Source organism: Mustela erminea, chromosome 7, assembly GCF_009829155.1.
Source record: "Mustela erminea isolate mMusErm1 chromosome 7, mMusErm1.Pri, whole genome shotgun sequence".
Taxonomy (NCBI): Eukaryota; Metazoa; Chordata; class Mammalia; order Carnivora; family Mustelidae; genus Mustela; species Mustela erminea.
In genome coordinates, this window is record NC_045620.1 from 69,084,031 (window position 1) to 69,105,797 (window position 21,767).

Genomic DNA, 21,767 nt, shown 5'->3' on the forward strand with positions numbered 1-21,767 from the left:
ATCCATCATGATACTATCATGCAGAGTATCTTCACTGTCCCCAAATCCTCTGTGGTCTGCTTAATAATCCCTTTATTCCACACTGACCCCCAGTAACATTGATTTTTTTTTTTCAATTTATTTATTTGAGAGAGAGAGAGCTGGAGGAGAAGCAGAGAGAGAGAGGGAGAGAATCCTCAAGCAGACTCCCTTTTGAGTGTAGAACCCAATGGGGTTTCCATCCCAGGACCCTGGGATCATGACCCGAGCTGAAGGCAGAGGCTTTAACCCATTAAACCACCAGGCGTCCCCTTGATTAGATTTTTAGAGCTACCCACAGACTTTAAGGGTAGGGCAAGGGGAAGAAAAAGGTAGATTCTTTCTCAGTAGCCTCTTTACTTGTATTTCTCACGTTCTCACTACCCAAGTGTAGATAGACATCCAGGGCTTGCCCCTGTCCTGCCTCTTCTGGGTCAAGTCATACGGGCTCGGGAATTTATGTATCCCCAGCGTATTGGCAGTGGCTCTCCACTCAAACAAAGTTCCAGGGGTTTGGTTGTTCTGTTTTTATTTCTCTTGATCTTTTTGCAGCTTCTTTAGAGTCTCATGGTTCATGGCCCTTGCCAGGCAGGCCAACAAGCTTGATGAGGAAACATTGTTATCTCTGAGTTCACCATCCCCACCCATCTCTACTGTAAAACTGCCAGCCTTCCTTCATGGGAGCCATGCAGTGACCAATGGCACCTTGGCCTCCCTACCATGGGCTGCCCCACACCCTTGCAGGTGGTGAACTTGAAAGGTACTGGTACTTTCTATCAGGAAAACATGTTCTCGTTGTCCAGAGAGCAGTGGACTGTCAGGTGCAGCCTTTGGAGGTAGAGGTAACCTGTGGAGGTAACCACCACCCAATGCCAAGATGGCAAAACTGCCTTCTGTGAACTCAGGAGCTTTAGTAGAAGGTCGCCAATGGCACTCAAGTATTGAGGTTCTCGTCTTCCTTTTGGCATGGTGGTGTCCTTTCAAAAAATCTAAGCATGGGCTTTTGAGGAATGGAAGCATCCTCAAAAATTGGCAGCAGGAGCAGCAGCATTAGGCCAGTGCTGGTAGGCAGGGCTGCCCTCAGATCAGACAGCGGTGCTCACAGGAATGGTGCCCTGGCACAAGCCAGCAGCCACTGCATGGCCACGTGGGTCAGAGTGGCTGCAGCCGCCTCCACCATGGAAGAAGGTGGTGCCCCTAGATCCACACTGGCATCCCTCCAAGACTGCTGGTATTACGGTGATTTAATATGCATTTTCTGGGGTGCCTGGGTGGCTCAGTCGGTTAAGCAGTTGCCTTAGGCGCAGGTCATGATCCCTGGGTCCTGGGATTGAGCCCCATGTGGGGCTCCCTGCTCTGCAGGGAACTTGCTTCTCCTCTCCCCTGCTCGTGCTCTCTCTCTCGTTCTCAAATAAATAAATAAATTTTTTTTAAAAAATGAATTGCTATTCTCTTTAAAAAATAATAATTTGCATTTCCTGATGACCTATGGATGTTGAGCATCTTTTCATATGCTTCTTTGCTACCTTCTTAGATGAGGTATCTCTTAAGGTCTTTGGCCCATTTTTTAATCAGTTGTTTTCTTACTGAGTCTTAAAAATTTTCTGTGTATTTTGGATAATAGTCCTTTATCAGGGGTGTCTTTTGCCATTGTTTTCTCTCTCTCTGTGGCTGGTCTTCTCATTCTCTTGAAGTCGTCTTTTTGCAGAGCAGACGGTGTTCATTTTAGTGAAGTCCAGCTTGTCAGTTATTTCTTTCACTGATCACGGCTTTGGGGTTGTATCCAAAAGTCATCACGGTCCCCAAGGCCACCCACATCCTCTCCTGTGTTTTCTTCTAGGAGTTTTACAGTTTTGTGTTTCACATTTAGACCTGTGACCCATTTTGAGTTTATTTTTTGTGAAGGGTGTGGTATCTGTGTCTAGATTGTTTTGTTTTGTTTCACACATGGAAGAATATTTTCCTTTTAAGAAGAGTTTTTCTTTTAAAATGTGTTCAGTGCTGGTACAGACAAAGCACTGATAAGCACAAAAGAAGAAACTAACCCTATGACCTGAAGATAACGGATACGGTTTTGCTGTGAAATCTTCAGACATGTGCACGTCTGCAGGAATGTCATAGGAGGTTAAAATGGGGCTCCTTGTGCACACTTCTGCCTGAAGCCCTAAAAGTCGATTACACTACAATAAGTAGCCAAGGACCCCATGTCCCAAATATCCTAATTAAGGTGTTATGACTTCTATTCAACGGACACAGGGGAAACTGAGAGATTATGAAACAGGCTCTGCCAGCTTGGAGCAATCCCCCCTCTAATCTCACAGTGAGGTCTGAAGAGCAGTGAGAGAAAATTCTGCCAAGAACATTGTTGATGGGCTGGATCCCATGCCACCTCCCAGTGGGAGAGGAGGGCGGTCCCTAACCCCAAGGCAAGTGAGGGACCTTTGAGGGTCAGAGAACAGTGAGAATGTGTGCCTCCTAGAGTTTGGGGACTGGTGCCTGCCTTTTGCCAAGAGATGCCCACAGGTGAGAGACTGTAGCTGTGCCTCAGTCTGCCCAACAACAAGGAGAAAGAAGGACTTCCCTCCTCAGTGGAGGGCAAAGATGTATAATCTTTACCAGAGGCCATGGGACTCTGAGGAGGGAGCCGGCCTGGGTTGCTGGAAAGGGGAACCACACTACGGGACTCCTGAGTGGGAGGACAAAGGGCCCAAAGGAGAAAGTCAGCATAAGGAAGAATGCTGGAGACCACATGGGCTGAGAAAAGAATGGGAAGCTTCCAGCTATGAGAGGGACAACATTGTCCACAGAAAATCTTGGGAGCAGCCTGCAAAAGCACCTGTCCGATAAAAGAGGCTGCAAAGGTCTGTATGGCCAACCACAGGAGCCTATGATGGTCTAGGACTCTGCCTGCTATTGAAGGCTGCCCTTCCTCAATCTCACCTCAGGCTCCACCTCCCTACCCCACCCCCCACCATGGAGGGGTCAAAGGCAAAGGGAAGAGGAGCAGCTCTGAGAAGAAACCCTTCCATGATTCTGAGCTCATAGCAGTTCAGCCTGAAGGAGAAGACTCCCCTTCGAGTAGAGAGAAGTTCAGATTGGACTAGATGTTTTAATTCTCAAAGTAAGACTGCCTACCTGACTGCAAGAGACCGGAAATACTGAGAACTGCCTGAGATTTCATCCACGGTCCTCAGAAGGACAAATCTGCAGATCGGGTTTCACGGAAATGTGGGAGAAGAAAACAGTTGCTTTATTATTGCACTTGTGCCTGTGTTGGTCAACAAAATGGTAATGAATATAAAAATTATTTTTAAACAAGCATTGGGTCATATTAGGTTCTTATATCAATAAAATGACTAATGTATGTAAAGCTCCTAAGTGCCTTAGTTTGTTATCTACTAAGTGCCTTAGTGTGTTATCGACTATTATCATCATCATTATTAATGCTTTTGTAACCAACCTTTTTTCATTTAATGATCTATCCTAAATGTATTTTCATGTCAATAAATACAATTAAAGTGCACAGTCAGAATGTGAGATCCACACTGTCTGTTTATGCAGTAATGTATCCTCCTATTTACAACAGGGCCTGGCATATAGTAAGTAATTGATACATAATTGTTAAATGAATAATTTCAAATGGATGCCGTGTTGTTGTGTGGAATGTACTGTAGTCACTGATCTTTTATTATTGGTTAGAAAACATTGCAAACAGCCACATCTAGGTGCTTTCATGGTTATAAATCAGCCTCTAAAAATACCCTTGTTTTGTACCTTTGTGTATGTCCTTAATAATTTTCTTGGTATAATTTCTTAGAAGAAGAATTGCAGGGTCAAAGGGTATAAACGTTTCATCAAAACTGAAAATTCCTGCCAAATTGCCCTCTGGAGGGATTTTGAGGCTAAGGAAGAACTAGGAATTTCCAAGTACAGAGATGATGATGATTTTTTTTTTTATCTTTGCATATCTCTAGATATTTCCCAGTTCCAAGAGTTTTGACATGGCTTCAACGCAAGAAGGTTTTCTGCAAGGTTGAAAATAAAAACATATTTCAAGAACTTATTCTAGGGCATAGTTGACTGAGTGAAATGGAAGGAAAAATAGAACATTTGGTAATAGAAGTGTGGTGAGTAACTCCTGAGCCCAGTCAGCTTGGAAGAGCATGGATTCATCTCCAAGCATCACAAAGAAGATAACAGGTCAAAATGTCACTATTTATTGAGCACCTAAGTGTGGCACTGCACTAACCACTTTGGAGTGTAGTGGCCTGTGGCTGCCATCCTCCCACTGCTCCCCATGTCCAGGCTGTCAGCTCTCCAGGGAAGAGCCGTTGTTGGCTTCACCTTGCATCCCTGGCATACAGCAGGAGAAAGGCTGTAGATGTAATAATACATGTTTGTAAGATGGAACAAAACTCTTCTAGGAAAATTCCAGGGGGTTTAGCACAAACTCTGGAAAACAAACACACATACATACATTCGAATGATGAATATCAAATGTGAGAAACCAAACCGCTGTCATCTTGAGCTCTCACACTGGAAGCTCTGGCAGATTTGGGGTCTTGAGCCCCTTCTCAGATTGGTCCGCTGTCGCCAAATTTGTTCAGCACAAGCATCTAGTCAGAACTGATCATTGTGGAGAGCCTGGGTAGCTCAATGGGTTAAAGCCTTGGCCTTCATCTCAGGTCATTGTCCCAGGGTCCTGGGATCGAGCCCCGCATTGGGCTCTCTGCTCCGAGGAGAGCCTGCTTCCTCCTTTCTCTATCTGCCTACTTGTGATCTCTGTCAAATAAATAAAAATTAAAAAAAAAAAAAAAGAACTGCTCATTGTAATGAGTCTTCACTGTGCTCCCTTGGGTGAAATGGCAGATGAGAATGGAAGCCATCAGAAGCTTGAGACCTTGAGCCAAAGAACTCAAAACGTTGAAAGCCTCTCGTAGGATCTGTGTGTTGAATCTGCCTTTGGGGTTTTGGCAGGTTCCCTGGATCTTGTCGGTGGGTGAGAGAAACAGTATGCCAGGTGTTGTTGACTGTCTACCCAATGTCTGTTCACTCCGGCTTCTTTACTATAGAACCCAATATTATTATTAGAGACAGCAAAGCATCTAACTAAAAAATTTTATTTCCAGGCCTGCTTTGAGCATGGATAAAAAGGTAGTTGTTGGATGGGACTTCCAGAAACATTCCTAAAGGAGATTTATCCATCTTCCTGACTTCCTCTCTTCTTTCTTCTTCATACCCAGATCATAGACACAAATAGCTGGAGCTCCAGCAGCCACTTTGCAGCCATGAACTTGAGATTGAAAATCAATACTAGGGATGTAAAGCAGAAAGAATAGGAGACTTGAACAAAGCAGCCCAACATTGCCTGCTTTCAGCTTTAGTTTACTTGAGAGAGAAACAAACCCCTATTTGTTTAACTACTGTCACTTAAGGACCCTGTTACTAGAGGCTGAAGGTAATTGCTAAGGGAATGATGACCTATGGGGTGAAGGGCCCAGTAGCACCCACAGGAGCATTTTGCAAATTTTGGCGAGGGGAGGTATATTTTTTGTTGCCACAGTATATGGCACTGCTTGTGTTTAGTTGACAGGAGTCTGAGATGTCCTGTCCCAGATATTCATGTAGATTTAAAACAACAGTGAAATGTTTATAAATACCTGTGCCTTCAGCATAATTATATTTTACGAATAAATTGAATGTATTTTTTGCATGGCTTCAGACACACCTAATTTTCCAGGAAGGTGACTGCCATGTAAAACAAAAATTTGGGGGGCTCCTGGGTTGCTCAGTTGGTTAAGCTTCTGCCTTCAGCTCATGTCATGTTCTCACTTTCCTGGGACCGAGCCCCACATCAGGCTCCCTGCTCAGCAGGGAGTCTGCTTCTCCCTGGTCTGAAAAATTATGTCACCAATGACAACACTAGTTGTATGCAGTGCAACACGCTATATTGATTTAAGTTTATGAATAATTACAGCACCGGCTCCTTTGTTTTATCTTCTGTTGTAGTTGGGCCCGAGCAGTTCCATGTCGAAATACATATTACTTTATTACAAATCACCACCCTTTTATTTCTTCTTTGAATCCTTCCTGTCAAGGCATTATGCTGATTTTATTTTTGAGAAAGTATGTACAGGTAGGTTATATTATGTATATTCCACATCAGGATCATAAAATGTGTCCCATTAAGCAGGGAGGAAGGCATTGGTCTTGACAGTGCCTGTTGTCCTAACCAATGGGACTCATTGGTTAGCCTCTATCTGCCTTCTTTGCTTTAGTGCGAAGAGGCAGAAAGAACTGGCAGTAGAGTGAGTTTTTGGGGTCTGCCCGTCAAGCAAAAAAGGTGTTTTTGTTGTTGTTGTTCTGCTCTTTTACATTTATCTGTGGCAAGCCTGGCTTTAGGCATAAGAGCAGAAGACACATCATGAGCAATGCCGTTTGAGAGCTAATCATCTCTGGGAGAGCAGAGTGTTAATTCATGATCCACCACTGACAACTCTGTACACATTAGTTTTTCAGAGGACACAGAATTAGGACAGAACTCTGTGTTGACAGAGGGGGAGGGAGAGGAAGACACAGTTCTGGAACTCCAGGGATTGAGAAAGGAGAGAGAGGGGAGGTAAAGAAACGACAGCGGCCATCTGGGGGTAGGGGAAGGGTGCCAGGGGAAACAGCACGGCCAGGACCGCTGAGGGGACCTGAAGCCAGCATGGCCAGCCCATCGTTCGCCTCAGTCACCCCTCCAGAGCGACTGAATTAACCACATCTCACACTCCTTAATTGGAGCAGATAATTGGCGAGCTGGCTTTGTGCACAGGAAGTGTGTGCAGTTAGATTTGGCAGAGTGGGACAGGAAGAATGGGGACCACCTGATTTCATCTTGTGCCAAGGAGGGCGACACAAAGCGGCAGTGTCTCCTATGGAGCTTGGCCCGGACAAAGCCGGGGGACAGAGAGCCCTGTGCAAACTGGTGGGTGAATAGGGTCTTCCTGGGAAGATTGCTAGAGCAGATGACAGTCAGGAGCTCTAGGACTGGTGATTAAGCTGTGATTAGGCTGCTTTGTGACCTTGGGAAAGTGACTTAACCTCTCTGTGTCTGTTTCCTCAGCTGTAAAACAATTGAGGAAATGAAAATCCCCCTTAAAATCCCGTCACTCCATTCCATCTGATCCCCAGATGTGGCTTGAATGTCTTCTCTGTGGGTAGAACTGTGCCAACTGTGCAGGGGGCTATGCCTGCTTCCTTGACACCCGGGCACTCCCCCCTTATTTCCTTCCCCACACCTGCCCACAGCAGTACGGAGGGTGTGAAACAAACAAATATGAACAATCCTTGTGTGTCTGTGGGGGATTAAATCTTTACCTTCTCCCCAGATAAATCTCAACCTACTTTTACTTCAGGCTGGGAGATATCTTGGTCTAACCTCCTGACCCAGCCCTTGGTGGGCTCTTCTCTCAGATATGCCCTAATGGGCATGGACTTAAGGGGGTTGTTGCCAGGACAACAGAAACCAAACACTGGTGGATGTTTCTGAGGATGTGGTAAGTGAGGTATTCACCTGATGACCATCCCATGACTGTCAGGCTTGTTTTCTAGCTACTTTTTGGAATCTTCATTCTTAGAAAATCCTTTGTTATGAAATATGCTCAGGACTGGAAAGGAAACGAGGTTCAGTCAGCAATACCCTCAGTGTGAACTCTGGAATAGCATTTCCTTTTGAAAGATTCATCCTCATTTTGCTCCTGGCTTCGTGCTGGTGTGTGATGACTGTGTTTCCTGGGGATTTCCAACCTGAGCAGTCATCAGCCCAGGCCCAAGGACAGAGGACACCCACCCTGAGGACAGAGATGGCTGTATTGCTTGCATGACAACTTCTGTCCCACAGTGGAAGACAAAGGGAGTCAAGAGGCTGTGCTTGTGTGACCCTGGGTGAGTCTCTTTACTTCCCTGGATATCAGCGCAGCAACTGAGGCATTTAATAACTTCTATTCTTGGGGGAAAGTTGAGGGCAAGTTACTGAAGCATGCTGAATACCCCTTTGTAACAGACATTATTATATTTACTGTTTTGCTTTTTGCTTAAATTTTATTTTTCAAGGTCTAACAATTATACAAGTGACCAAATGATTTTATAAAATCATAACATTTTGGTAAAATCATGTGGTCTTAAGTTATTCTTGAATAATATTACCATTCATTACAAGTGTTTAAATGCAGAAATGTGTCAGTATTTTTCTTATTAACCTTGGTCATCACACGTAACTGAGTCTGAATTACAGACAGAATAATCTCATAAAAGGGATAAAGTATAGGAGTGCCTCGCTGGCTCATTTGGAAGAGCATGTGATTCTTGATCTTGGGCTTGTGAGTGCCAACCCTACACTGGGTATAGAGATTTAATAAATAAAATTTAAAAAAAAACTGGTGAAGTGTAAAAAAATATGGCCTACCTATAAAAATCACTCAACATCTACAAAGAGAAAATGAATTAGAAAGTCTCATGTCATTCCCACAACTAACCTGTAACAGATTTATTAATCAGAGAATCCAAAATAACGTTTTCCTCACCGGACTGTTATGAGGATTCAATGAGAATATCAAGTTACTGGTGCCCAACAGGTATCTAATAAGTGATAGTTATTAATATGTTTCTACCCTCAAAACAGACACAGCTACACATAGGCACACGAGCGTGTGTGCACGCACACATGTTCTCTCTTCTGGTTCTTTTATAGACAGTCCAATTAGTGGAGATGGATGGATATTCTCTTCAGAGTGTGAGCACAAGAGGTAGTCATTTATTTTTTTGCTTTTTGGGGTGTGGGCCATTATCAGAGATGAGTAAATATTCCTTAGTGTCCCTGAGAATCCAGCCCTGGCTAGGTTAGCTCCTGAACTCACACTTCCAGGCTAACTGGGGACACGACCCTTATAAATAGGAAAAACAATCCAAGATGGCACTTGAATAAGTAACAGCTAGATTTTGCAGCGTAGGTGGCGTTCAGACTTCACGATCTGTCTAGAACAGTTTATGGTTCTGTGGCTACAAGTCCTATGCACAAAGGCTTTGTGGAAGAGGTACATGTATTCTTTGGCCTTGGGGGAGAAGAGAAGCCACTTGTGGGGTGGGAACCAATGTGAAGGGCAAAAGAAATCTGCTTTCTCTGGCTGAGGTGGACTATGAGGCCAATGACAGAGGTTTCTGGTGTTATAAAAATGGTGTCTTGGGCTGGGCAGCCGGGGTCGGTGAAGGATCTCAAGATGGCTGGGCGAAAACTTGCTCTAAAAACCATTGACTGGGTAGCTTTTGGGGAGATCATACCCCGAAACCAGAAGGCCATTGCTAACTCCCTGAAATCTTGGAATGAGATACTTACCTCCAAGTTGGCTACTCTCCCTGAGAAACCCCCTGCTATCGACTGGGCTTACTACAAGGCCAATGTGGCGAAGGCTGGCTTGGTAGATGACTTTGAGAAGAAGTTCAATGCCCTGAAGATTCCTGTGCCAGAGGATAAATACACTGTTCAGGTGGACGCTGAGGAAAAAGAAGATGTGAAAAGTTGTGCTGAGTTTTTGTCTCTCTCAAAGGCCAGGATTGTGGAATACAAAAAACAGCTGGAGAAGCTAAGGAACATAATTCCGTTTGATCAGATGACCATTGAGGACCTGAATGAAGCCTTCCCAGAAACCAAATTAGACAAGAAGAAGTATCCCTATTGGCCTCACAAGCCAATCGAAAACTTATAAACTTGAGGTGGGGAAAGAGCTCTGGCCCTCGTATTATAAACGCTGGACATTAAAAATAATGGATATGGTAAAAAAAAAAAAAAAAATGGTGTCTTGGGATGGTCCTGCATCACTTTGGTAAGAGACCAATTTGGGCTCCTTGAGTCATGTGTTGTGGGCCAGTCACTAGTACTGGGTTCCTTCTGCTTCCATCACATACACTTCAAGGCGTTACTTCATTTGAAAGGTTCAGATGTAACAGATAACCACATGGATTTTCAACAGCAAAGTAGTGGGTCAAGTTTATCGGTTGTTGTGTTCTGTCTACTCCCCTTTCCTCTGTCTATCCTAGTGGAATACTATTGGCTTCTTCTCCTGCCTGGAAATGAGGGCTTGGTCTAAGGGAGGGCTCCAAGCTCTGTCATTTACATGGTAAAGTGAATCAATATGGCTCATCAATAGGTATATTCAGGCTTCCGGGGAGGTGCACAAATGTTCATTATACAGCTTGAAGAACCTTTCTATGGGTACAGCCGTGTAAACACCCCCAGACTGAGAGTGAGAACACTTCCAGATCTTTCACAGGGGCATGAACATTTGAACCATATTCTTATATAACGAATGTATTTGTCCTTTGGAAAAGACATTTAACTTGGGAAATAAGTGGGGGGAGGGGAGGAGATTATAAGGATAAGACTCACATCAGTCCCCTGATTAGTTATTGAGCAAACATGGACAGAGTGCGCACTGTGTTCTGTGATCCATGTACATTCAAGGTTGGCTTTGGAACCAGTTCTATGACCCTCAGACTCCCCTCTTCTTCTCTTTAGCTTCACTGCAACTGTCCTGATGAGACTCTCTCTGTCTCTCCTAGACCAGTGATATGGCTTCCTAACTGGTCTCACTGCCTCCAGCTTCTCTAGTTGTTTTTTAATTTATGAACCTATTCATGTACTTCTCTGCTAAAACCCTATTAGTGGATCTCCACTAATGGCTCCACCAGGAGCCAGTGGGTCCTGGCTCCTCTCTGTGGTACTCCTGGTCAGGAACCTCTTTTCCAGCCCTGTTTGCTGCCTCTGCCCTCATAGCCACATGACCTTGCTTCTCTTTCCCAAATACATGCCTTTCACATGCTATTCCCTCTGCCTGGAATGCCTTTCCTCACATTCTCCCCCAAGTCTTCCACATAACCTCAGAGCCATCCTGTCTTACTTTCTTTCTCTCATACCCCCTATCCATTCTGCCATGAAATCCAGGTGGATTTCAATGGACTTCTGAATACTGCCAGAATCTGTGTAGGACTTGCTATCTCGACCACCGCTAATCTCTGAGACCAGCCGTCACTATGCTCAGGTCGCTAGCTCCCTGAATGTCCCCTTGGCTTCTGTCCTTGCCCTCCCATCCACCCATTGCCTCCTCTCAACACAGCAGCTAGAGTGACCTTCTTAAAATGCATGTCAGATCATGTCACACCTTTGCTTCAAACTGCCCAAAGCAAGAGTGGGTGCAATGGCGTGTCCCAGTCACCAAGAGGCATTCCCGCACATGCCCTCCCTCCCTGCTCAGTTGTGTTGTGTTCGTAGCTTGGAATCGGCCACGGTGGGAGTATTTATACCACAGGAACTGGCAAATGCTTAAAGAACAGGGCTTTTTTTTTTTTTTTTTTTTTTGACCCAATCTGCCAGCACACCACTGTTCTGATGGTCACCCATTTCTCTCAGGGTTAAGAGCCATAGTTGTCATGATTGCCTGCAAAGCCTCTGCAGTCTGACCTTGCCTCCTGCTTCGCTCCAGCCTCACTGGCCTCCCTGCCCTCCCTCACACAGGCCAGCACCCTAGTGGCTGTGTATGCCTTCTCTTTCTAGAAGTCCTTGCTCAAATGTCACCTCCTCAATGAGGCTTCCCTGACTTCTTCAACATGACTTTTAACCCCCACATGAGCTGTCCTATTTCCCCCACAGCATTCTAACTGTTCTAGAATTTACTAGTTCTTATGTTTACAGTCTGTACATCTGCTGCACCCTCCCCACCAATAGAATGCCATCCCCATGAGGGCAGGGATTTTGGACTGTTTTCTTCACTGATGGGATCCCATGCCTGGCACCCAGAAGGCACTCAGAAAGAATTTCCTGGCGGACTGGCGGACGACTGGCTGACTGAATCTCCAAATGCTTACCTCCTCTGCAATAAACCTTCCTGAAACTTGGCACTTTCCTCCTTTCCATCCACAAAAGGTCCTGATTCTTGTCCTCTATGTTATGCTTGCAGCTCCTGAAGTTCTTCTGCGGCATCGTGATGATTTTCTTATGATGGCTCCCCCACCGGACAGCTGTCTGGGCTCTTCAAAGACACCCCCAACACCTCCACCTCGCATGACCCCCATTGCTAGCTGTTAAGTGAATGCATGAATGTACATGTGAATGGTAAGTAGAATATGATTCTCACACAGGTTAGTCTTCTCCTCTGGAGGCCCCCTCATGATGGCGCTGCTGGGAAAGCCTGAGGCAGGGAAGGATGGGGAGTGATCCTTGGTGAGGTGGGGGTGGGGGTGGGGAGGGAAGCAGCCCTGAGTGTGGGGGCCAGAAGGGAGTCTTCTCTATTCTGAGCTCTGAGCAAACTGGTTATTATTTCTTTCTATTACACTCCTCACACCCTCCCTCTTCTTGGCTGTTTCTTTCACCTTTCAGACCTCTGAACTTTGATCCCAGGCCAGGGTGAGCTTCAGGTACAGGGAGAGAAGACAGCTGCCTCTGTGGTGTGATCTGGGGGCTTCAGGAAGTTTCTTCACTCTGGTGCCCTTCCTTGGGTCTTCCTTTTCTTTCCATTTTATTGAGATACACTTAAGACACAGCAGTAAGTTAAAGATGTACAGCATAATGAGTTGACTTACATATATTATGAAATGATCACCACAATTAGTTAAAATTTATCATCTCATATAGAGGCAAAAAAAAAAAAAAGGTTTGAATGTTTTTTCTAGTGCTGAGAACTTTTAGGATTTATATTTTTATCAACTATCCATCATACACAACAGTGTTTGCCAAAATCATGGAGTCACACATTATATCCCTGGTACTTATTGATCTTATGACTGCAAGTTTGTGTCTTTCGACCACCTTCTTCAAAGACCACCCCCACCCCTCCTTCCTGGGTTAACCACAAATCTCATCTCTTTTTCTCTGAGTTTGGGGTTTCACTTTTGTCTCTTTTTAAAATTCCAGATGTAAGTGAAGAGGCCTAGAACCTAGAACCTACTGGTGTCTCAGCAAATGGCTACACAGAACCAAGGTCCAGGAGAATCGGCTCCCAGGGTTTCTAGAGCACACGGCAGTTTCAGGCAGCTGCCAGCCTGGGGTCTTCCCCACCCAGAGTTTCTGAAGGCTGCATTTCGGTGGCCTCAGAGCTGAGAGGAAAGGAGCCAGGGACAGGGAGGGGTGGGGAGGAAGGCTTGTCTGTCCCAGTGAAGCCCCGTCCACCAAGGCCAGCTCCACTTCTGTTCTCACTGCCCAGCCTCCCAAGGACAATGAAGGGGCTGCGCTGTGGGGAGAAGGGTGACTTGTCTCCTTTCCCAGCCATCAAATGAGGAAGCAGGGTCCACACCCTAACTCTCAGCCTCAAGGGAGTACAGGATGTCCTAACACGTCCTGTAGAACGACTTAGTAATTTTCCAGTTACTAATTTGCCTTACCTGTTCTGTTCAAACAGGCTAATTGTTTCCTCAAAAAGACTCAAGTGTAGTGGGATGAGGTCACCAGAGACATGCCTAAACAATTACAAACTCTGGTCGTGGGCGCGCCAAGAGACTGGTAACCAGCTCCTCAGACAATGTTGGTCTGATGTTATCTTTTCTAAAGCAAATTCGGTGAGGATGCGCCTCCTGGTGGTAAGATGCGATTCTGCCAGGCAGGAAGACTCCTTCCCCAAAGTGATTCCTTCCCTGGATAGGAGAACAACTGGGCGTAGGTGCTGCATTTGGAACGTTCTCTGTAAAGAACATTACTGTTATTTCTCAGTAACTATTTATTGATTGAAATATGAAATAAATGTGATTAATATAATCCATTCATAATTGTGATCTCGGAAGGTGTGAATTTTAATCAAAGCAAAAAATCTGCCAAGGCAGAAAACAGGGAAAATTGATCTCTGGTCTGATAAGGAAAGAGGATATAATTTTGAAAACTTCCATATACTTTCTGGCTTTTATATTGTGGGTATTATATTCTCTATTGACTTAGAACAATTCCATTTTTTTATTACAAAAAAATTCAAATATACCAAAAAATAGAACAGTAAATCCCCATATAGTCACTACCCAGTTTCCAGAGCTGTCATGATTTTGTCATGCTCACTTTTTATGACCCATTAAATGTTTTTAGTTGCTTTTCACCCTTAGATAATATAGCCCCGACATCATGTTACATTACCATAAATATTTCAGTATGCATTTCTTTTTTTTCCCCTAAGATTTTATTTATTTGTCAGAGAGAAAGAGAGAGAGGAGAAGCAGGGGGAGTAGCAGGCTCCCCACTGAGCAGGGAGCCTGATGCGGTGCTCGATCTGAGGACCTTGGGATCATGACCTGAGCTGAAGGCAGCCATCTGACAGAGTCACCCAGGCGTTCCCTCAGTATGCGTTTCTTAAAACTGGGCATTTTCTTACATGACCACTTGCCATTTTTACATCTAAAAATTCATAATCCCTTGGAGTCACCGACATGCTCATGTAGTCCACATTCAACTTTCCATAAATATAAAACTTTTTGCAGTTGTTTGTGAATCTAAGAAGTCCACACATCACGTTTGTTGTTTGGTTCTCTCTCTCTTTGTCCCTCTCTTCTTTCTCTCTCTCAATTTCCTTCCCTCGTCCCCTCCTACTTAATTTCTCCTTATGAGAAGGAAATATACAAGTATTAAGCACATAGTTCAAAGAGTTTGGATAAATGCATACACCTGGCAGCCTACATCCTTATCATGAAAGAGAATGTTTCCCTCACCTTAGAAACTTTCCTCCTGTACCTTCACAGACAACTCTCCCTTCACCCCCAGCCACTGCTCTGACTTCTCTCACTGTGGATGGGTTTTGCCTGTTCCTTGTTGTATGCAGCTACTTGTCCTCAGCATATTTTGGGGGTTCATCCCTGCTGTTGCATGTTTTTTTTTACTGTGAGTTATATTCCATCATCTGCATGTACCACAATCTGCTTGTGCACATTCTTGTCACTGGACATTGGGAGAGTTTCCAATCTGGGCTCCTGGGGAAAAAGCTGCTAAGAATATTTTTGTATGAGTCTTTTTGTAGACATGTGTTTTCATTTCTCTTGGGTAAATACCCCAGAGTAGAATAACTTGTCACAATGAATGTGTATGTTTAACTTTGTAAGAAAACCCTACATGTCTTCTCCTGAGCACACCCTCTTTATCACTTTCCAGTTGCCAGGTGGTCGGCATTCTACATATGGCCAACAGCTTCCCTGAGGTGTCCCCTAACTTGTCCCTGTTACCTCTGGGTTGCCTATAAACTAGAAGTCTGATTTAAAACCCAAGTGTGATTCAGTTTAAATCTGTGGGCAAGGATGCTTCAGAAGTGATGTTGTGTACTCCATCCCACCTCTCACTGGGAGTACCTGCATGACACAGTTAGCTCTCTCTTCATTCAGACACTGAGATGGATCAGTAAATCCGGCGGTGGGGACCCCCTGAACCCCCCTGTGTATACTTACCCCCAGCAACCCTTCATCTAATAGTATCAAATGATCTTTGCCTTGAATTTTTGTCAGGAATTGCAAAATGTTGATTTTTAAAAAATTCTATCAACCTTTCACATATAGCACATGGGATTCTGCAAAAAGGAGCCTTTCTTCCGCAACTTTCTCTCATGGTTGTAGAGGACAGGCAGGAAAAACACTTAACTATATGTCTTCAGTTTGCTTGTGAAAATTTTTAGTTTGGCTTATTGATTGTTAGAAACTTTTAAAAAGACTCCAACAAGAAAAGCTATCCCAATCAAGGATTACTCAAATGTAAGAATTCCCTCACTTTGCTTGAAGTAAAAGACACATAATATAGAGGAACACTGACATGTCAATGGACCTAGAGATCTTGTGAGCTAAAGAGTAATATTTGTTAGGTCACCAGGGCTGCTAGGTGTGTTAAGCGGCCAACTCTTGGTTTCCAGTCAGGTCATGATCTCAGGCTTCTGAGATCAAGCCCTGCATTGGGCTTCCTGCTGAGCTCGGAGTCTGCCAGAGGATTCTCTGTCTCTCTCCGTTTCTCTCTCTCTATCCGCTACCACTTACATGTGTGCATGCTCTCTTTCTAAAGTAAGTAAATACGGCTTTTTAAAAAAAGAGTAATAATTATAATGATAATAGTTACTAACATTTATGGAACATTTCCTACTGATTTAGTGAACTGCTAATGAAATTTAACTCATTTTCATAATAATTAGTAACAGAGAAAATAAGAGTCCTAGTCATTATGTAACCCAAAGGGCCTTATTCTGGTTATGTTTAACTTTTTTTCTTTTTTTTTTTAAGATTGATTTATTTGTTTGAGAGAGAGTGCAAGCGCACATATGGGCAGAACGAGAGGGAGAGAGAATCTCAACCAGACTCCCTGCAGAATGTGGAGACTGATGTGGGGCTTGATCCTACAACCCATGAGATCATGGCCTGAGCAAAATCACAAGGTGGATGCTCAAATGTCTGAGTCACCCAGGCGCCCCGATTTGCTTTGATCAATAGTATATGACAGATATAATATACAAATTCCAGAGTGGGGACCTTAAGGAACCTTGAGATTTTGCCATCACTCTCTTGGAACCTCTCTGTGCTGCAGAGAAGCTCACAAGCTTACTAGCTCACCAAGAGGCCACAAGGAAAAGAACTGAGGAGCCCAGTCAACAGCCAACGCCAACTGCCTGTTAAGCAAATGAGACATTTGGACCCTCTGTCCAACATTGCTCTGTCAAGATGACTGCAGCTGTAAGAGTGGTCTTAGGAGAGACCAGCAGAGAAACCTACAGAATTGTGAGAAATAATAAAGCATTACTGTTTTAAGTCACCAAGTTTGGGGGTCTTTTGTTATGCAGCAATGGATAACTGTTACATGAAGTGGAGAGGTCACAGGAACAAGATCATGTAAAGGCTTACTAACATGGTAAAGAGTCTGAGTTTTGTTCTATGTGCTCTGGGGAATCATGAGGGTTTTAAGAAGAGTGGTATGTTTTAAAAGATCACTCTGGAGGTGCCTGGGTGATTCAGTTAAGACAATTAGGCGTCCAACTCCTTTGTTTTTTTTAAGATTTTTATTTAATTGTTCGAGAGAGAGAGAGAGAGATAGCAGGAGCACAGGGGAAAAGGAGAAGCAGGTTTCCTGATGAGCAGGGAGCCTGACATGGGGCCCAATCCCAGGGCCCTGGGGTCATGACCTGAGCCAAAGGCAGATGCTTAACCAACTGAGCCACTCAGGCATCCCTAAGTGTCCCACTCTTGATCTTAGCTTGGGTCTTGATCTCAGGGTCAGGAGTTCAAGCCCTGCATTGAGACTACTTAAAAAAAAAATCATTCTGGTGCTGTGTGGAGAAAAGATTGTAGTTGGGTAAGAACGGAAGTAGGGAGATGAGCTGGGAGGCTTTTCTGGGCATCCAGACAAGAGACGAAAAATAAGTGGAGAAATTTGGGTCCTGCTAATGGATTGGCTTGGAAAGGAAATAGTGAATAACAATCTTCTTTCTTGAAATGCAGGGTTACATAAATATATGTACTATGTATATGGCAAGTCAGGATTTTTTTTTTTTTTTCTGTCCCATTGGTGGAGAGGGGGAGTTCTTGGCAAGCAAAAGTAAAGAGACAGAGACTTGGTAGCCTGACAAGCACTGAAGTTATGTTTTGGGATGCAGTCAACGTTAGCAAATTTTTTCTTAAATAAAAGAAAAAAATAGATTGCCCTGTATGTGCTCTGCTCTGAAGAATCTGACAAGCCCAAGACTCCCCTGAGCTCATGGAATGGAGTGCTGGCCCCAGGAAGATGAACCTCTGTAATAGAACCAAGAGTGGTGTGGAGGGGAAAGTGTGGGAACCTGGGGAAGGCAGTAGAGGAAGGAGAGGAGAGGAAGACACCCAGGTGGGGGGGAGGGCAAAACTGGAAACCCATCCAAGACAAAGTCTAACTGGGAGAAATGCAATGAGAAAAGTAAAGAAATGCTCTGTGTATGCAGGAGTGTGGTGAGACTACTTTCCTTCTGGTGATGGACTGCTTCCCAAGCCCCCTCCAGGTGCTGCAAGCGCATCTGGAGCTTAGCCGGATGTATGTGTATTCCCAGCCATCACTGAATGTGAACGGCTGAATGAGATATGGTTCTTGTCTTTAAATTTTGCCGTTTAGTTGAGGGCACATGTCTTCAAATATGGTGTAATAACAATACAAAGAAAATAAATGCTTACCTTTTGCTGGATTGGGCTGGTTGGCTCTTGCTATCCCATCTTTTTGATATTCTTTTTTTTTTTTTTTTTTAAGTAGGCTCCATGCCTAGCATGGAGCCCAAGTGGGGCGTAAACTCATGACCTTGAGATCAAGACCTGATCTGAGATCAAGAGTCAGACACTCAGGTGCCTGGATGTCTCGTTGGCTGAGTGACTGCCTTCAGCTCATATAATGATCCTGGAGTCCCATGATCCAGTCCCACAGTGGGCTTCCTGCTCTGACCTTCCCCCTCTCATGCTCATTCTCTCTCATTCTCTCTGTCTCTCAAATAAATAAATAAAATCTTAAAAAAAAAAAAAAAAGAGTTAGACACTTAACTGACTGAGCCACCCAGGCAACCCCCACCTATCTTTCTGATACTCTTATATCTGGAGATCTTCAGTGCTCAATTCAGCAGCAAATATACATCTGGAGATTTTCATATTTCTCTAAGCTCTTCCACATAGATGAACCTTTCTTACAATTTTGCTCCCCACCCCCACTACAATTCAGTATCATGAGTGTGGGTCCAGCTCAGCTCCAATGCCCACCTGGTCCCAGAGCATCCAATTCTAGGGATTCTTGTCCAGTGCCTGAGATTTATGGACCTGAAGAACATTATGCATCTTTGCAAATGTCTTCTGCTGAGACACCCTACATGGAGACCATCTCTCCTCTTTCTTCTTCTATGGATCTGCTTTTCAGGACAGCCCTGATTCTTCAACCAGTCCCAGAGTAAAACTAAGATCCACTTCTGTAGAGGAGAGCACAGTGAAGAAGGAAGATACAGACCAGCAAAGAAACAGAAGATCAGAACTGCCCTCCCTCAGACCCAGCTACATGTACTCAGTGAGAGATTTCACGGACAGAAATACCTCAGTCTCCTACAGATGCAAGAACATTCCAACATTCTGAACCTTAACTATAAGCAGGTTAAGACCTGGTTCCAGAACCAGAGAATGAAGTGTAAGAACAGCAACTGGCCAGAGAATAGCAACAGTGTGACTCAGAGCAACTCAACAGCTACCCAACATCCAGGCTTCTCTTCCTGTCACCAGAGATAGCTGATGAACCCTTCTGGAAACCATCCAATATGGAGGATCAGACCTGGTATAACCCCAATTGGAGCAACCGTTCCTGGAACAGTGAGACCTGGTGTCCCCACACCTGGAATAACCAAGCCTGGAACAATCAGCTCCACAGTTGTGGAGAGGAATCTGTGTAGCCCTGGATCCAGTTCCAGCAAAATCCTGTCAATGGTTTGGAGTCCATCTCAGAAACTGCTGGGGAAAGCCACAGTGTAATGCTGCAAACCACTAACTGAAGTATCCAGCAAATAATGCATTTATTCCCAAATTACTCTATGAACACACAGCATGAAGATATGTGATGATGAGTATATTATTCAATCTCAGTTTGGGGAGTGGCTGTATTAGTTCTCCTAAGCTTTGTTTTGTAGGGTCCTATATCTCTGCTTTGATATTGTTTCTCATTGTACTGATTGTGTCGAAAGAGGGGGTATTATTGGAGTCTGATAAAAGGAGTTTCAGTAGCGTTGGCTGCTGTGGGCAGCATGACAAAAGATGTTTCTGGCTATAGATAACTAGATATAATACTAATTTGGATATCTCTAGGCTCTAAAATCTAACCTCAAGAATAGGAAGTAAAAATACAAAGATGTGTGCTGAAGGATGATTTGCATTTTCTGAGATTGTAAGGCTTTACTTGTTAATAACCTCAGTTGTTACCATGAAGAGTTAAGTTATACTGTGCTTTGTCGATTTCCTCTGTCCTTTGTGTTGTTTTACTACAATTGCTAATTTGTTCAATATTCTAGTATTTGTAGGAAGATGTTTTGTATTTTAATTTATCATGATAATAGTACCAGTTTGGCCTGTTGGTTTATAGGCTTAAGTACAAATAAATAAAATGCCCACTTAAAAGATAAAGAAAATAAATACCAATAGTGGTCCAGATTTTTAAAATGCTAATGGTCTTAAAAAAGATAACTGAGGAAGAGAAAAAAGAGTTAGTGTTGTGAAGTATTTGTCCAGATGGTGGGGAGCAGGGAAGCCATTTAGAGTAAGAGAAGAGGTGCACACACACATGGGAGAATGTTGAGAGGGGGGGATTGAAAATCAGAAGCAGTGAAGCAGAGTGTGGGAAAGGAGGGTGGAACCCAAGGATTCAGGTGTTTTCCTATTTCCACCTAATCTATGAAGCTAGCAATCTGTGGCAACAGAGAGGGTCACCTAGAGTCAGGGAGGACACTTGGAGGCCATTTTTAGGTAGACTAGTTGTTTTAACTGAGACCTGCTGATTTGTAGAGCTACAGAGAAAGGCAGTCCAAACATGTCCCAATACAGCCACTTATAGAGTCAGAGAAGCTTGTGCCCTTACTCTCTATCCTTCTGTGTGACACTGGCAAGGAATAAGAGGGTGAAATTTGCTGTAGAGTATGCAAATAAACAATGGGCAAGGGTAAAGCATCTTTAAAAATGAAGGATTCCAGTAAGCACATGAAAGGATGTTCAACATCACCATCATTAGGAAAATGCAAATCAAAACCACATGACATATACTTCATACCCGTTAGGGTGGCTATTATTTTAAAACTATTTATTTATGCATGAATGGATAAGTAAGATGTGGTATATTATTCAGCCTTAAAATAGAATGAAATTCTGACACATGCTACCACATGGATGAAACATGAAGATCATATGCTAAGTAAAGTAAGCCAGACACAAAAGGACAAAGACTGTAGAATTACACTTACATGAGATACTAGAGTAGTCAAATTCAGAGAAAAAGAAAATAGACTGGTGGTTGCCAGGGGCTGGGGGGAGTGGGGAATGTGCAGTTAGGGTTTAACAATACAGAGTTTCAGTTTGGAAAGATGCTGAAGTTCTGGAGCTGCGTGGTGATGATGGTTGCAGAAAAATATGAGTGTACTTAACGCCACTGAATGTGCATCTGAAAAATGGTTAAAATGTTAAATTTTGCGTCATGCGTGTTCTACTACTACTACTACTACTACTATTACACACACACACACACACACACTGAGGATGCCCATACTGCACAATTCAGGAGTGGACTTACAAAAATGTGAAAGTTAAATCTTTACTCTCCACCTCTTCTACCTCACCTCATCCCTTGCTCAAAAGGCCAAACTTAAAAGCTAGTACATGGGATGCCTGGCTGGCTCAGTTGGTAGAGCATGTGACTTATGATTTCAGGGGCAAGAGTTCAAGCCCCATGTTGGGCATAAACTTAAAAAACAAAACAAAAAACTCAGTACATCCAGTACATCGTGTCCTCCCATTTCTGGTCTTATCACCCACTGTCCCTTCGTATACATCTTTTGTTTTATAGCCATTGTATGGGTGAATGCTCCAGAGAAAGAGCAAAATCAGAATATCAAAGCAGAAGAGTGGAGTAAGAAAAGGCTCCATGTTTAAGCAAATACAACTCAACACCAAAGACTAATAGATTATCAACATCTAGTAGATTAACAAGATGATCAAGATTAACATGTTGCTCACATTGCCCTTGATGT

General features: G+C 43.8%; 1 protein-coding gene, 1 long non-coding RNA gene and 1 pseudogene across 4 annotated transcripts; all 3 read left to right on the forward strand.

The window, feature by feature from the left end:
- The first annotated feature begins 7,540 nt into the window (after positions 1–7,540).
- Positions 7,541–16,302, forward strand: LOC116595556. 3 transcript variants are annotated; one of them, XR_004287738.1, is made up of 4 exons: positions 7,541–7,947; positions 12,012–12,166; positions 12,431–12,596; positions 16,279–16,302. It is a non-coding gene; the product is annotated as an uncharacterized LOC116595556 (long non-coding RNA). The 3 variants fall into 3 exon arrangements; XR_004287737.1 differs by lacking the exon at positions 16,279–16,302 and adding an exon at positions 12,965–14,240; XR_004287736.1 differs by lacking the exon at positions 16,279–16,302 and having other exon boundaries at positions 7,552–7,947; positions 12,431–12,943.
- LOC116595554 (ATP synthase subunit d, mitochondrial-like) lies at positions 9,183–9,850 on the forward strand. Its single transcript, XM_032352052.1, has one exon. The coding sequence runs from the start codon at positions 9,198–9,200 to the stop codon at positions 9,762–9,764; it is 567 nt and encodes a 188-aa protein (XP_032207943.1). The 5' UTR covers positions 9,183–9,197; the 3' UTR covers positions 9,765–9,850.
- A 2,237-nt stretch (positions 16,303–18,539) lies between the features above and the next one.
- Positions 18,540–19,875, forward strand: LOC116596524 (annotated as a pseudogene).
- Positions 19,876–21,767: the final 1,892 nt, after the last annotated feature.

Excerpts from the sequence above, each read along its gene's own strand:
- LOC116595554 (XM_032352052.1), top strand. The coding sequence starts at position 9,198 with ATGAGGCCAATGACAGAGGTTTCTGGTGTTATAAAAATGGTGTCTTGG.